Here is a 17,803-nt window from a genome sequence, read left to right as displayed (position 1 = left end):
GGTTACATCATGCAAAGTCATCTGGTTTTTCGTTAATCTCCACCCAAGTAGTAACCTTTCTTTTAGTCACAAACGTCCTGTATTGAGTCATCCTGCAATTCCCACAACCACCAGGTCCTATTCTGTTTAGTTTTCCATTTAGAATGACGTTGTATGTGCATCATTTGTGAGCCACTGCCTCAGACAGTACTGTATTTAGACGCCTGACTGAATGCTTACCACAAAAAAGCTGTTCCTCAACAGTTACTACACATCAGTCACTAAAGCAGCCCAGCCAGATATAAGAAAATGAAGTCTCTGCTATTGGAACCATTAATGTCAACATATTCTACCCACAGGGCTACTGCCAAACAAAAATTTGCTGGCATCTTAATGACAATTTTTAGTAGAGACAATAACAGATTATGCAAAACAACATATGATCAAAACCTACGGGTATTTGTGCTTATTTAGCAAAAGTAAATAAGGGTTATGTCATGCCCAGAGCATGAACTAAAAAGATGCAGCTAAAATTGGATGTTGGTTATGAAAACAATTACTGTAATGTAGGGTCTGCACTTGTTTTGGGCTAAAATTATATCAAATCATGTTGGTTAAAACAATTGCTTAGGGGAGCAGATGGGTTGTAGCACTGTGAACTGGATGCAATGCATTTCAGCTCTCTCTCAGAGTTTCAGTCTGGTTTCGGTCAGTGACTCAGGCTTCAGTTCTGAAAACCTACTCTGTAAGAGTGTAGACCTGGACTATACTGTATAGTAACATGACTGTATAGGGGGCAGGGGAGGTAGGTGGGCAGGAGGGGAGGGACAGGTGCCCACACGTGGGACCCTATCCCCAGGTGCTGATTTAGAGGGCATGCTGGAATGGCAGAATGCTAGCTCAGCCCTTTGCCTGCCTCCCTACATCCCTCCTTGCTTTCTGGCACTTCTGCCCAGGGTGTAGAAATACTTAGTTAAAGCTACTGAATGTCTTGCAGACTGCTACACCTCTGACTTTGTAAGTTGTGCAGCAGAAACATAACTAGCTGTCTCAATCCACTGCCACTTCAACCAACCAGAATATTTTTGTTTCTGGTATTATCCTTTTCAGAATCTTTCATCATCACTAAAGTCCATTAAAATTATCTTTGGAAAGAAGAGACTAAAACAGAGGAAGTGCCTACCGTTCAGCAAGGATCTCTAGTGGAGGTTTCCTCTGAGACCAGCTCTTCACCATCCATGCTGTATCAAAAGCAGCTAGGAAGCCTCTTGCGCAGCCAGTACCCATTGGCCAGAAGGGCTGTAAGAAGTATTTACAGTTTAGCCTTTTTAATCCCTCATCTTTCTTAAACAGACTTATTACAGAAGCATTTGCCAGGTGAACCTACAGTCTAGGTTTTGTAGAGCCTCAAAATAGGCCAGAGAAAATTCTAGTGCCCAATGTTAGCCATTTTTCTTGAAGTCTAAGCTTTGGGAATGTGAAAAAACTTAGCTCATTTATTTACTTATAAATGTTTTTTATATATATAATTTTTTAAAGAAGCTTTTAGCCCTTATGGCTGGAGAGAGATGTTGCTTTTATGCCACCATAAATCTTATTATGATGACACAAAAGGCCAACCAAACAGATGCCCATGGCCCTTGTCATGCCACAAATGCCCAGAGTTTAAGGCCAAGACATAACTGGTATAAATCTGTGCCACTATTTTGCATCAGGTGACTGTCTGCATTTAAGGTAGGAGACCCTGGGCAGTCTGAAGCGCATGCACTATCTAGCTACCTGAGGCAGGTACCCCCAGGGTCCACTCCTGAGCTCCCCAAGAATTCCCATTCCTGGAGCATGCAGGATTGGGGCCCTAAAGCCCCAGGAGCACCTGCCCAGGTTTCCCCATTTGCAAGGGTGTATCCCAAGTCAGCTACCTAAGGCATGCACCTCTGCAAAGCCTCTCTTAACTTTACCCAATGTAAAATAAAGGCTGGAAAATGAGGATGTACTCAAAAGTCAGGAGGCAAAAAAAAAAAAAAAAATATTGGGTCATATTACCTAAAACCTCATAATTTTAAGCCAAAGTGTTGATTTTTTTTTTTTGAAGATCTGCTGTATCAGTTTCAAACATCCGGCCATATGGAACACACTGTGCATTTACTACACTGTACACTTCTCAGGTGTAATACAATGCAGTACACTCTGACAGGCTTGAGTAAAACCACTGGGCCATATTCTCAAGGGGGCTGCACCAGCTATGCCACCTGAGGACCAAGCTTGCTGCTTTGAGCTGTGAAATATAATATATACGATATCAAATGGAATCTGTGTCAAAGAGGCTATTAGGCATGTATTAGCTACTGAAACCACAGCATAAAACCACAGCATGAAAATGAAAGAAAAAAAGACACAGTGTTTCAGGACATTAAATGTAAGACGAAGATAAAAGTGTCTGCTGCTATGTTTAGACCATCCTCACTGGCAATGCATGTATATGACATGGTTCAACAATGTCAGCTGAATAACCAGCATTTCCTCTGTTTTGCAAGACATCCTGAAGAATGACCACAAAAGAAAGAATACCTTAAGGCAGGAGTGGATAAATATGAATAGGAATGAGCAGTCTACACATTTGCACAAGTTAGCAACTTTACTCACCTAAGTCACGTGTATCAGCAGTGGTCCACACCAGTGGTTGGCAGCCTTTTTCTGGTGCAGACCAGAGCTTGCAACTTGGCTGTGGTTGCAGGCTGTAAGTCTCTACACCCCTCCAAAACAGCTAGCTGCCTACACTCATCTTCAGAGCAGATTCCCATCCCCTCCACAGCAGAGGGGAGCATTGAGGAGGAAGTGGCCTGCAACAGCACAGCTCCCTGCCACCAATCTCCCATGCCTAATCAGAGCTTTGAGCCAGATTCAACCCATGGGCCATTGGTTGCCAAACCCCAGTCTGTATGATCAGACTTCCACTTAAAATAAAAGAAAGGACTTTACAAGATTACCTTTACTCTCTGGAATATATATATTTTTTTTTGTTAAGCTATTCTGCTACGGTTTAGAATGGCAGGTTAAGTTCAGGGGAAAATGGTTTCTGAGGACTATGGTTACTTCTGGTAATTAATTGATTACTTTGTACATTTGGAAGCATTTTATGTAGCATCCATTTAATCATTTATTCATTATACTCAAGCCAGTTTCTTCCTTACAGGACAGAACCTTATAAAACGGGAAGGAAATGTGTTTTAATCCAATCATTCTACTAAATAAGGCATAGTGTGGAACTGGAAAGAAGAACAAAATAGCTTATTTAAATAAATTCAATTTGATAGTGTCTCTTAAATAAAAGTTAGTTACAGAAACTGAACAAGCAACAAAACAGGAAAGCTGTTCTCTGTTGCAGGTTGCTAAACAGTCATTTAAGCATGTTTCAGACCCCTTGTAATTCTGCTCTTTCCATGCGAAGATCTAAAGATAAGCTGGTGACCAAACAATATTCACATTTTAGATTCTTGATTTTTATTCTGTGAAATAAAACATTTTGTGAAATAAATGTGTTCCCCAAAGGCATTTAAAATAGACTTTCAAAAATGCCCTAAACAACAAAATTCTATTTTGGCATAAAACATTACCTCCAGTAAACTATCTCCAACCAGGGCAACCAAGAGCTGATGTCTCTGCCTCTCCCGTACTAAAGCTGCATTTTCAGAGGCATACATGGAAGTAAAATCAAACATGGCTGCATCTGATTGCCCATAGTGATTAACTGCAAAATCCAAGGAAGGCAGCTGGTAATCGGTAGCAAAATCAGCAGCTTCTCTGGCATAAGACAGCAGATTTTCTTGGTTTACGTTTTCCCCACATAGGAGCATTTCAGTATCAATATAGTCCTGAAAAGAGAAAATGCATGCACTAGGATATATTTTAAACAAGTCTGTTCCCAGGGCCAAATATTGCAGTGGATAGTAGGATGGTAACATTGCATCACAAAAGGGTTGGAGATTTATTTAAGTACTTAGAACATTTATTAATGAGCAAACACAGGCACTCTGGGTACTTTTACACATGTGCTTTAATGCCTACACATGTGCATTAGTAGCCTATTTTACTCTGCATTAGAGTGTCCCATCAAAAACTGTACTAATATGCTAATGCACAGTAAAATCAGGCTATTGTGCATTGTCACTAAAAAGCATGCATGTTTGCGACTGTGCATTAGGGCAGCATAATATACATTTATTTATTTATTCACATTAGAAGTACTAAATTTAACGCACAGTAGCAAAAGTGCATTAATGAATGTGTAGATGTGCCCACTGTAATTTTAAACTTCTCAGCACAACCGAGAATTTGTAACGCTCTAAGCTGCAAGCTAAGCAAACAAAGGAAGATAGTACTACCTCCCTTATCCCATCACTTACCCACTATTTTGATAAATTTACAGCCTCCCTGCAGTCATCACCACTACTTACCAGTATGCAATGGATCTTCCCTTCACGTTCCATCAGTACTGAGACTATATGTGGGCTGCCCTGTTGTTTGGTGTCAGTCAGAATTTCTGACTAGATACTAAGGAACGTCAAATTTATAATGTACCAAAATGAACATTTTACAAGATGCATGTAGAGACTGGACAAGGGAGACATTTTTTTTAAAAAAAGCAAACCACTCAAGCTTCTCAGGGACCCTACTCTATGGGTCACCTTACTTCAGGTCAGTGATTAAATAGGTTTCTAAATAAAACTTAATCATGGATGAAACTCATGATGAATCAAAACCATTATTAGCTCACTTGCCTCATGTTGAATTGCCTGTTTAACATGCAACATGAATCGTTCAGAGAAATCTTGCGGATTTACTAGTAACCCCTGACTTTAAGGACAGGTGGCCCAAGCTCCAACATTGGACTGATTTGAATGTACACACCCTGTGTCAGAGTCCTGGGAGAAGAATTAAGATTGAAAATGGTAGGGGTTAATGTTGTATAAGTGGACGGGTAGGGTTTTTTTAAAACTTACAGTAGATTTGTACTCATAGCTCTGTTAACAGTGATTTTGTTTTGCTTATTCTACACTAAAATATATTGAAATGCACAAAAATATTGAAAAACACAAAAATATGAAATCCAAGAGACCAAGTCAGTCTACAATTTTGAACTCTTTTCTTTGTCTCTGTTTTCAGGGTAGGGGCAATCTTTAGTTGGCAGTTTCTAAATTGGTATCAAGTGTTCTTCTTTGGAAAAGATTTGTAACTATCAGGTTCTATTAACTTAAGTTTGATCCTGTCTCTAGGGAAGAAAGAAAAGATCAGCCAAAGTTTGAAAAATGCAACCTCTGTCCCCAGAAAGTCACAGGCACACAGTTCAATCAGCCAGTCTAGTAACTCAGTTCCAGCCTTCTGGCTAAGGAAGGTGTTTACTTGTTGGTCTATGAAATGCTTTAAACACAGACATCCAAACAAGTCCATCCCCAACTATGGTTTCTGTTTATAAAAGTAGTCAGGGCAAAATGCTAAAAAGTTACGACTCATCCTGACAGTCAAGATAGAGTTTTAGTTTGAAGCCAAAATGTAAGAAGAGAAAAAAACCCCCAAACATTATGCTTACATCCAAGGAGCAGTCCATATCACAGCCCTTGATGTCATTTTGTTTCATCTTACTCTGGTCTGAACCCCTCTCCAAAACAGGAATTAAAGACATATTGGTTTGAGAGTGGGTGACAGCCACGAAGGGAATACTGCTCAGTGTGGGAGTCATGTGGACAGCTTCTATCCTCCACCATAGTGAAGTTGCTTCCAAGAGCTCATCAGAAAACTGGTCTTCAAAAAAGACGTGGCATGCCCCCCAAAAACTGCCTGTACGGTGGGCAGCCATTTCCATTTTTTACCATCAGCCCCTTGAAGACTCCACTAATGATTTTATAGGATTAAAGTCATCCTTACTTGTCATGGTTTGTTTTCTCCAACAGTAGAAGTAATCCTCAAAAACCCCTCCCAAAAAGTGAGAAGTGATTCATCCCACTGGGCCCATACCCCTTAAAAGTTGCAGACATAGCACAGCAAAGCAGACATCCCGGTGCTAAGATCTTCAGCCACTCCTAAAACTTTTCCCCAAGATTCTTTGTCAAACAGCCCTCTCTTTCTGCCCCATCGGCCTCTCTGCTCTTTCCAGCAGGGATTCATCAGGTTCTCCATCTGGGGATTATTTCTTCTCAGCCCTGGGCTAGTCAGTGGGTCTTCTTGGTGATCAATCATTTCCCAGCCCACAGACAAGCTCCTTGACTAATACACTGGCTTTTAAATCTCTCCAACCTCCAGCCAGATTTAGCAGAAGTCAGTAGGCAAAATCCTATGTTACTATTCTGTTGCTAGTCTTCTCTGACTTTCCAGCACTAGTTCTCAACAGGGGGAAGTCAGCAAGCCAACCTTTCAGCTGCTCTCCATTCTCAGCCTTCTTTATCCCTCCAGCCCTGGCTCTGTGACTCAAAAAAGTCCACAAGCCAAACTGCCAGCTCTTCCATCTCTTAGCCATCTCCACAATACTCCTGCATCTGCCTCATCTACATCATAATACTACCTCATCAGGTAGCTCTGTCTTCCTGCCCACCCCCTCCCAAAAGCTGTCCCACCTTATTTCTGCCTCTTTTTTTCCTCCATTTATTAAAAGCTAGTTCCATCCCATCCTCCTGCACCTGCTCTGACCTACACTTGCTTCCTCACAGGCAAAATAAGTGTTGATTCAATATGGTAACTGTCACATTAAAATAACCTGCAGGCCAAACAAGTTTAAGAACCCTCATACCAGTCCTCATTTCCATCCTAAGAAAACCCTGCCTCTTGCTATAACAGTTTTGTAATCTTTCCAGGAAAATTCATTTTTGCCCAGTGAGAGAGACATTGAAGAGGACTGATTTTCAGAAAGTGTCAAGTATTCACCTTCTTGAAAATGCACGCTTCGTAAGATGTCTCAGTTTTGACATCCAAAAATTAGTAGTTACTTTGGAAATTTTGGCCAACTTTATAATCACCCAATTTAGACAACTGAACAACATCAATGGCTTTATTGAGCTTACACAGATTCACCCAATTTGGTCCCTAGTTATTGAGGCTTTTTGTCTTTAATGAGGTCAATGCTGGCACAGCTAATGACTCTTGCAGATTCATTCATGGTCACATTTCACCCAGTTTTTGAAATTACAAATTCAAATAGCATTTTTAGTTCTCTTGCACATGTAGAGCACCATCTAAGTGAGTTGTACTCTAATCACGAAGTGATCAGGCTATTCAATTTACACCTTCTGTAACATGAATAAATATTTATTCAGCTGCTCTTATGTATTTTTAAACCAAATTCATAAAATCAATAAATACAGTAAAAGGTTCTGTTTGGCATGTATACATACGTTAATAATGACTCCTTTGTCCAGAAGACTCTGTTTTTTTGCAGTCATTACAAAATAGTGAGTGCTATCTTTATAGTAAACGATATTCTCCAGATCAATTCCTGAAAAGAAGACATTAGTAAATATGAGAAGACTCCCGTGAATTCATAGCACCTGATGAAGTAGGCTGTCACCTACAAAAGCTTACAATTCCCTGAATCAGTTAGTCTAAGGTGCCACCCTACCTTGACTCCAGCAGCCTCACAAAAAATTAAACCCAAGCATGATCAAGTCCACAGCTAATTAAAAACAACTGTTTTAAATAAATAATTATCAAATGTTAATTTAAAAAAAAAGACTATAATATGCATAAGCCAGATATGTGTACTCATGTGGTGCATCACTCAATTTGAATGCAGTTCAATTCTTGGTCTGTCTGTTTCATGGATGATGTTTCAATTCAAGACAGATCACTTAAATACTTAGAGTGAATTCCTTTAAAAGCAAATATATGAAAATTACACTAATTGGACCACAACACCTGCAAGAAGGAGGGCTATATTTCATGAAAACATTTAATCCAATACATTCAAAACAAACTGTCCTATTTCAGGGAAATCTCCGGGCACCGGAACTGTTCTCCCTCAGAAAGTTATCATTGGTTTCAAACATATTTTTACAGTTGAGAAGAATGCAAACACTAGAACAGACATGCTGTGGCAACATTCATGTTAAAAAAGTCTCACTGTATCAAAAATTGATGCCTCCCTCCCCAAGGCTTTGAAATCAGCAGAATTTTATCACCATATCTTACTAAATTATTTTAATTGATGTTTTGGTGTCAAAAGAATAGCCCTACAAAAAATGTTTCTCAATTGTATATTTCATTTGGTAGTAGGATGGAGGGGGTGGTGCATAGGGGAAGGAAGGACCCACCCGTCTCCTCTTTAAGATCCTGGAAGAATTTTTGATTGAAGATGAAAGCAACACCACTAATTTCCTCTACCTTGGCTTCTGCAGTGGTGTTTCTGTTTATAAAATTGGCAGTGATAGCTATAGCCAGTTTTCCACGGAACTCCTTTCTTCTAAAACCTGAAGACCAAGGAAAATAATTAAAAACATTGCAAAATTTCAGCACATGAGCTGGAGATAAAGACCTACATGGCAGCTCTCTTTCCTTCCTGACCTAATTCTATCCCCAACACATGGGAAGCAGACTCCTTGTTACCAAAATCCCATTAATTCTGTATATTCTTATTTCAAAAAAATCTGCCAATCAAGGGGATTACATAGTACTGAAGATATGTACAGTTTGCTCACAAGTTGGCATTTTATGGGCAAGGCTTTATCACTTATAGATGTTAATTATTTCTCCAGGGAAAGGAGTCAAAGCAAATACGATAATTAGAAAAAGACTTAAAATAATCTGGCTCAAAACTGAGAGAAGCATTTGTAAAAGCTAACTGAGGGTGCCTGCACATGAGCCAGGAGGCTGCTCCAACGCACTGTAATTCCAGTGCATTGGAGCAGACTCGATTCATCAAGTCTGCTGGAGCATAGTAATTACTGCACTCCAGCCAGGCTCCACGTTTCATGTATTAGTGTCCCTATGCTTCAAAATGATTGTTGGGGCACCTTAACTAGGGGTCATTCAACAAGCTTTAGATAAAAGTGTCCCTGCCGCCATTTTTAAAGTGCGGGGGCACTGATGCACAAGAAGCTCCAGGTGCTTTAATTAGAGCATCTCTGTCCTTCCCCACTCCTGGAGCATATGTAAAATGCCCAACATTTCAGTCATTTATACTCAACAATATGCAACTGATTTTCTCAATCGTCTAAATCAGGGCTGTCCAACTTCCAAGTGGCTGGGGACCCACAGGCATGCAGTCACACACCCCTGGGCTGCCTGTTGTGTGGGTCACATGCCGCACCATGCAAGTCCTCCTCCCCACCAGCATACCACATGGCCCTCAATTTGCTGCACAATCGCCTCTCCCCAGCTTTGCACCATGTGGTTCCCCAATGCAGCGTGAAATCCCTTCCCTGCAGCACCACTGCCTTACACAGGCCCTGAAATCCTGCATGAATCCCCAGTGCACCCTGTGGCCTGATGTATGGACATACAGCTCCTCACAGGCCCCCCGCATGCGTGGAAGTGGTACACAGTGTAGTCCTGCTAGGATACCAATCCCTGCCAAACACAAACTATGAAACTATGAAAATGCTTTAAGTCAGAAACCTACAGAAGTTATGACTTTCGGTTGAGGTAGTGTATCTTGCAGTCAGAAAACACTACCCTACGGTAAATTTCTTTGTTTCTTGGCACTTTCTATGGGTACAAGTTTACTTGTAGTTTCTATCTTACCCTTTCTTTTCAACAGGTGTAATGTGCAAGCATTATTTGGTTTTATACTAATGCCCTTAGTCTAACAAGATATTCCCCTCAAGTAGCTAAAGATTTTCCTAAAGCCGTTTGTCAAGCTTGTTGCTAGTGTCTGTAATCTCCAACAATTTATACTTCTAAGATTTTATTTTTACTTCAATAGACTTTATACTGGGATAAATAAGTGGCTAATTTTCTTATAGAGTGTTACAGGAAAATACTCATAAATATACTGATTTTTACAAACATGGGAAAAAAGCAGTACAAAACATGAGACCAATAAAAATAGAAAATCAGGGGCTTCATGCACTGAAACTGATGAGCATAATTATCACTATAAGGAAAATATATAATTAAATAACAGGTTTGTTCATGTAATGTAAGAGCTGGTGAGCTAATGTCTCACTTAAAGGCAACTCAGTGGAGTGGAATTCTGCTTGATGACTATAGTAGATGCAACAAGATCTACCTCACCTTCCAGCTCTTTATTCATTTTTTGGTTCTGTTACCAAAATGACTACTACTGAAATGACATCACCATCATCTGAGAGCAACTGCTCTGATGCATTTATTAAATACCTGGCAGCTACTGTACAAACACTATTTCAAGTACAGAGGGTTGATTTATGACACAATAACATGAAAAATGTGCCGTTCCTGACATGCTTTTGTCATTTGCCCTCAAATTAAACTAGCATGTTATTTAGCATATGCTACAACAGTAGCTCATTAAGACAACTAAAATGCATGATACAGGCAGCCTGCAGAATCAGGAATAAAGTTAAGCATTGTACTTAATGGACCACATCTGGAAATACTATAATAAAGGCAGGGAACATCTCATAAAAATCAATTTCCATCGTCACAGACACAGATCTTTATTGAACTATGGGTTAATCTGTTGCTTCCACCTTTTCTTACCTCTTAGACTTCCAATTGTACTTTAAAGCAATTGTTAATCTTAAGAATGTGGGATACAAGAAATTTTGTGGGAAATTATCTTATGGGACAAACCACATAGTTGGGTGGGGACATAGACAAACTTTTGAGTACAACCCTACCTTCCTCAGGGTAAAGCTGTACCTGAAAACTTGGCAGAGTACCTCCCAATTATTTAGTTGGTCCAATAAAGGATATTACCCACAAAAATCCTTGCCCCTCATTTTTCCTGGACCATCATGATTACAACATCACCCCCACCATAGTCTCAAGAATATATTTTCACCTACCTTCTAATGTGTTCCTGCGGCCATCTGCCCCAATAATAACATCAAATTCAAATTCTGACAGAGGATGATCCACTGGAAGAAATTCAGCGCGCCAACCTATCTCTAAAAGAAACAAACAGGTGACAACATTTATTCAGCCACTGAATGGCAGAAGCAGCATTTTTAGATTGTGAAAGAAGGCAATTACACTAAATGGTCTATTTTGCTCTCAAGCTGGGAGAAATTCTGCCCTTACATGCGTAGATAAAACTTTGACTTAAGTCAAAGCAGTGTGCAACAAATGAACCCCCTATATTTGGGTGAATTAAAGTACTGAAATGGCTCTGGGACCAGCCCTGAAAACACTTAGGTACCAAAGGATTTTTGCTTACATGAATAGCTGCACTATGAACCCAGCAGGACATATCAAATACAATGTTTGCACGATTGGGCCCTGGTAACTTTTTATCCTTTTAAATTAAACTGAGCACATTCACATTAAGCTACCACAAAGAAGGGGAAAATCCAATCTAGCCAAAAAACTGCATTTCCCAAGAAAGACACTTCACTTACAATAATACAAAGAATATAATATTTGTTTTTATAAAATAAATATCTTTGACTCTCTACAAAACCTCAGAACATAGGCCAGCAGGCACAGGAGGAAATATTACTTTTCTGGCCAGAATGTATTTTTTTTTTTAAATACCAGTGTATTGACATAGTGACTTTTATCACGCTTACTATTCTCTTATACTGTATCTGGCTTTCATATGCAGGACAAAAAAACATCCCTTGGATAGCCTAAGAAATTATTTCACACAATGTCCCTGATAACACAGTTATTTCATACAAGTTCTTCAGTGAGATAAATGTATTTGCTTCTAAAATAACTTATTTCAAATTATAAAAAGACTGTCATACTTTGGTTTTCTTGATCTTCAGGAGGTTCCAGAACTTTCACAAACTCTAAATTTACATGGATTTCAACCCCCAGCATAAGCGCTACTTTGAACAGGATAAGCTGAAGCTGCCGAATACCTGCAAATAATAATAGACAGACATCGCTCTGGAAGATACAACAGCATTTTTTTCATTATTATTAAACTGAACTTAAGTAGCCCTTGCAGGCCTCCATTACAGATCAGAAATACATGTTGTGCCATGAACCAAACCATAATGCAACATGTTTTCAGAGTTTTTTTGGTGTCTGGAAGATTAGGTTAACCTTCTTCAGTTTCAGTGACTGGAACAAAGTAAGGAGTTCCTACCTCAATATATTATACTCAAAATCTACATTAACAGACTTTCAGTTTGAAAACCCCACCACTCGAAAAAGAATATGCCAAAACAAAAGGTTGCTTACACACTCTTAAATCAGTTTCTTTGCGCATATGCATTATACTTTCACATTTTATCGGACCTTTTCCAGAGAGCACCATGACTTATTCAGACACAAGTCATACCCATTCTGGAGATTAATTAGGCTTACATAGTAAGTCAGCTGTTATCTATTCTCTGCTTATTTGTTGAAAGGTGTGTAGTGAATGAAAGAAAATAGATGGCCTCCAGGTTGGGGCATTTCCTGGGAAAATAGGTATGTCCTCCTCTGTACAGTTGTTAAATGTACAACAAGCCACAATTTTCATAAGTGATTAATAATGTTTTTCTAGGGTTTTTTTCATACCTGAAGGGAGACCCTGGGATACAATCTGCTGATCAATCTTATTGCAACTGACAACTCTGAGATCCATGGTTTAACATATAAAAAGGTCCTAGGCAACCCAAACTGGGCACATATAATTAATACAGAGAGCAAGACCAGAAATATGTGTTCAGTTCCCCTCCCCTCAATGGAAATAGTATCTGTGCATCTTAAGTGAGCATTGTGAAAATAAATAAATATAATCCATTCATACCAGAGGTACATGAAGCAATTAACAGTTCTGTTCTCACAATAAGGTTTGAATAGCGTGCAGTAAATCAGATAGCCTGTTGTGCATTGCACAAAATACTGAGTAGCAGATCAGAGGTGTAGTGGAAAATGTAGTATGTGATCATATAAAAGATGATATAATACATATACAGAAGGACTTGAACAGAGTTGAAATTATTCCTGGGATTTCCTCATTCTTGTTTGCTTGACTTCCTAAGTGTAATAATGTTCTTTTAAAATAGCTTTTTTTAAAAAAATTTAAAAAATGATGTGCAGAAAACTGACATTTTCTTGTGTACTACTTGCCCTCAAAGAAGACGAATTCTTTTGGGAAGGCATAATAAAGAGAACAAGATTTTTCCAGTATCTTGCCTGTCACAGTAGGGTCTCACCATGGCTGAAGATAGGCCACTTGCAGGACTCTGACAGTTACACTGTTAGGAAGGACAGGGGAAGTGACACTGAGAAGGATGCCTGCATGCAACTGGGAAGAGGGGCAGAGCCCCCAGAAGCCATTCCAGCATCTCTAGGTCTCCATTCAAGCATGAAAATCATTTTTCTACCTTAAAATATGCACCCCAATATTGGATAGCTAATTTGGAGTGGGAGAGGGAGATGCATGTGGTATACAAGTAAATATGGTAACTGAAAAAGCAGAAGTTCCATCATTTGGCATCATATGGATGTGCACATATCAGCCAGATTGAAATCTTCAGATCTTCTAAATATGCCTCTGCCACAGACAGAGCAAATTATAACACTAATAGTTTATAATTCTTACTAGATAAGGGACTAGATAAGGATGAGACATATTGCAATTGCATGTCACTGGTATTGGCTGACAGCAGGGGAAGAGACACATACGATGGTTTGGTTCAACCCCAAACCCCAAGGAGAAAGTGTGAGCTAGAGGGCATGGACTCTCCTACCTAGTCTCTCAAAACCTGACCCCTTTTGGCCCCATTCCATCTTTCATCTTCTCCCATTCTTGTTTCTCCCACCTCCCCGTCCCACTCTTCTTACCTAGCTAGTCCCAGCATTCTATTTATTACTCAGTTTTCTCAGCCTAGTTCCATTCTCTTTGCCCAGTCCCTCCCATAAGCTCACTGCCCTTTCATGTCTGGATCAGTCCCTTTCTGCACTTGATTCAAGCAGCTTCCTACTCCTCTCTGCTTGAAACTGAGTGTAATTTGAGCCTCTGTAGCTACTGGTGGTACTTACAACCCTACTATAATAAAAGAGTTTGGAAGTATATTGAGTTTCCATAATATTTTTGATTTACTATGCTTTGTCTCCTTGATCCTTCCTTGTTTGCTTGTCTTTTTTGTATGCATGGGCCAGATCCCATTCCACCTATTAGGCACCTAAGTGGACTTAGTCATCTGAAGTGTGATCCTATTTCACCTTGCTCGAGTCTTTGGGGGAAAAAGTGATGGGGTCCTTCTCCCATTTGCCGCTTTTTGTGAGTTAGACTTAAAACTAAGATAATGGCCTATGACAAAAGTAAGAGTGTTAATTGTTTTTCAGAGACTTGAGCAGAGCAGAATAGGATCACATTTAGGTGCTTAACAGGTGGAATAGGATATGACCCATAACCTTTTCCTGTCACGTAAGATACCTGCATGCACTGAACTTGGTAGACTAAGCAACAAAAGCAATCACACAACTGTATAAATTTCTATGATTTTTAGAAGACACTCAGAAAGGCAATAAGATCCTCCTACATTGATCTTGAACAGTAATGAAAAGTCAACTCAAAGTTTTCCTTAATATTCAAGACAGATATTAGCATTTTGCCAAACCAGAAGTGCTTGAATGTGTTTTATTTTTGTTTTATGTACATTCAGGACAGGTGTATTTTCAGCCCCTGAATCTAGGAAATCTGATAATCTTCCCAAAGCATGCCTTCTTAACAGAAAGTGTTTAATAGAACAGTGTATTTTATGTAATTATTCATACTTACTGATATGATCAATAGAGCCTGCACAAAATTTTCCATAAAATTTTTTTGCTCCTAGACCCCGCAGGTCATGGATTGTGTAAGGCCACAGATGCAGAACATTGTTTCTTGAAAAAGTGTCCCGCTTCTCCACAACTACAACTTTGGCTCCCAGGAAGGCAAGTTCTATGGCAGTCCTCAAACCACATGGGCCACCTCCAACAATCAAGCACTGAGGGAGAAGAAGGATTTTAAACTTTAAGTTTGGGCATGCAAGTAGGACTCATGGGCATGCAAGAAATCCATGTAAAATAAACATTAACTGTCAGCTGAAGGCACTGTGCAAAACTACAGCTGATCAAATAATCCCAGAAAAGTTCAAGTGAATTTTCTGACAAACCACAGTCATTTACTGAATTTTCTTTGGTAAAACTGTAAAAAAAAAAAAAATCACTTGATAGGTAGAAAACTGGACAAATGTGCTTGTCTTGTACATAAAAGTGCCCATCAGAGAAAAACTGATTAAAATACCATACATGATGCTTTTAACATGTTTGATTTAAATTTGAAATAAATATGAAATGTATTTGCAACAGGCAATACTAAAGCTAAGCAGCAGAATTTGGTAATGACAAGTCTTTGATGTTGGAGCATATTTGTCAGGAAGGACATGAAAATATTTTTGCATGGTTCAGATTAGACCAAAACCCACAGATTTAAAGTAATCCAGTTCTCCTACAGCATCAGTGTATGACTATCCTATGACAAACATTAGTTATACTTTCCTATTGCTCGGCCAGTAAGTTGAATGTAACAAACTAGATCATCAGCTGCTGTAAATCAGCACAGCTCCAGCAAATCATTATATCTACCCTGACACACAGTAGCTAAGGACTTGGCTTGTTCTACTTTAACACAGTGTTCAAAATACTCAGTAAAAACTGGAGGGTAAACTCATAAGGTCATATGTAGGCATCTCAAGGTGAGATTTCACAAATGCTAAAGCCCAAATCTCTACTAAGCATGGAATTCAGTTTTGGCCTGATAACTAAAAATTTCCATGAACCAGGAAGTTGTAGATTCATTGTAAGCATCTGAAACTCTTGGATTTTCATCCCCTACCCTGATTACTATAGAAGTTGATTAGAAACAGTCCTTTTTACCTTGATAAAACAAATCACTTAAAGTAGTAAATCACTTTAGGTAAAAAAAATTAGGTCTGCTGTTTGATGAAGTGTGCATGACCTAATTCAGAGAGTTCTGGTTATGAGGTAGAAGTTGTCCTGTGCTACAAATACAATTCCATTATCTCACAATCAAAACATTATCCTTTGGTTTTCTCTCACATAGCCAGACGGTGATTACAGTTCCAAAGTAAGGACTTACAATCAACTATGTTTAGTTTACAATAAAAGTCTGGTTCTAATTATATTTCTTCTTCATATAAGTAAGATTATTTATTAATTTGGGTCTGTTCATGTGTTTTAACATCTCATTTGGCACTGGCCTTTGTATAAACTAATTATAAAATGGCTAAATTACCTCTTTTCCTTAAATGAAAAATTATGTAACATTCTAAGAAATTCAAAAAAGAGTAGGATTTTCACTGCATTAATATGTTACCTTGATTTTTAAGTGAATAGTTTGTAATCTCCAGATAAAGTGTCATTAGCAAAAACTGAATAGTTACATTACATATTTCCCAGGCTTGCTGACTCTTAAAATATATTTAGCTTGTACTTTTTCAGAGTAACCTGTCACACTATGTTAAATATTAAGAAAACAACAACAGACCTTATTACATAAAAAAGGAAGAAAATCCAGTGCAGATGTTATTGGGATTGAAGGGCAGGACTATAAGCAGAGACTGGGTCAGTTCCTTCCTGCACATACTTGTCATGATTAACATGAGAACTCCAAGTTCTGACAAGTAAGTGAATGTACTTACAGCTACAGTCTTTCAGTAATGTTTAGCAAACTGCTTAGAAGCACTTTACAAATACAGACCATACATGGTTTGATTATTCTCCTGGCAAACAAGAAATATAATATATAAATAAATGCAATTTTAAAAAGCAGTCTTTTGAGATTTAGTCATAGTGATACTTGCCAAGTAATAAAACACCCACACAAAGCATTGAGTTCCTCATGGTACTTGTAGCAGACAGTACACAACAGTTTTAAAAAGGATTCTACCTCCCATTGACAAAATATCTTCCAACATTGTTGGAGACAGTGAAAAATAACTGTATTTTAGCCGCCATCCATGGTTACCAACTATAAACATATTTGTGTCTCAGTTACATATTCTTTGATTTATTGGCAAAGCTTTTTTGCCACTAATGTATAAGCTTACTCCTCCTAGCAGTTTACCATCCCTTCCAGAAACTGCTGGAACAAAATACAGCATTAATATATTGCAAAAATAAATTCTGCCATGTCCAGAATTCTACCTTTATTAAGTAATGAAAGTAGCAACATGCAGGATGCGGAAGGGGACCTCAATGTTTATATAGGAAGCTGCAAAGAGAGAAACAGTACAATAATCATTCTAGGAAGGAGGATGAAGTCCTTGGGTCTATATTCTATCTACTATTAAGCTAGTCTTTTGGCTTCCAACTGTCTATATTCAGAATGAAATTAAACTTATTTCTGCTTTTGGTCACATAACACCATATTTTTCATGGTGCCTGATGCAACACAAAAGAGTATGGTAATACTGACCTCCAAACTCTAGTAACTAGCATCATGAAAGTCAAGGGAGCTCTGGCAGATCGCTACCAGTTACGGCCTACTTGACTTTATTGAGGCAGGATCGCAATCTCTCAAAGTATGAAGATGACCACACTCTTTGAATATCCTCTGTCAGTTGATCAAAACAAATAATTAAAGATGGCCTTTAAGATGACAAGCTCAGCAAATGGGCAGACGAGAACCTGATGGTGTTTAACACTGAAAAATGCAAGGTTCTCCACCTTGGGAGGAAAAACCTGCAGC

The 17,803-nt window shown here is 38.8% G+C and overlaps 1 protein-coding gene across 2 annotated transcripts in view; it reads right to left on the bottom strand.

Annotated features, from left to right (window-relative positions):
* LOC109321193 (protein-methionine sulfoxide oxidase MICAL2-like) overlaps window positions 1-17,803 on the bottom strand; it is a 204,955-nt gene that overhangs the window by 126,788 nt on the left and 60,364 nt on the right. For both annotated transcript variants that reach the window (XM_019551660.1, XM_019551659.1), the window contains exons 3-9: window positions 14,831-15,038; window positions 11,856-11,972; window positions 10,953-11,054; window positions 8,277-8,432; window positions 7,362-7,462; window positions 3,594-3,851; window positions 1,163-1,278 (exon numbers count right to left, since the gene is read on the bottom strand). In XM_019551660.1, coding sequence (XP_019407205.1) covers window positions 1,163-1,278; window positions 3,594-3,851; window positions 7,362-7,462; window positions 8,277-8,432; window positions 10,953-11,054; window positions 11,856-11,972; window positions 14,831-15,038 — 1,058 coding nt within the window. The remainder of the gene's footprint in view (window positions 1-1,162; window positions 1,279-3,593; window positions 3,852-7,361; window positions 7,463-8,276; window positions 8,433-10,952; window positions 11,055-11,855; window positions 11,973-14,830; window positions 15,039-17,803) is intronic.

Source organism: Crocodylus porosus, unplaced genomic scaffold (assembly GCF_001723895.1).
Source record: "Crocodylus porosus isolate Cpor-Errol unplaced genomic scaffold, CroPor_comp1, whole genome shotgun sequence".
In the NCBI taxonomy this organism is placed as follows: Eukaryota; Metazoa; Chordata; order Crocodylia; family Crocodylidae; genus Crocodylus; species Crocodylus porosus.
This window is presented reverse-complemented; position numbering and strand designations above follow the sequence as displayed.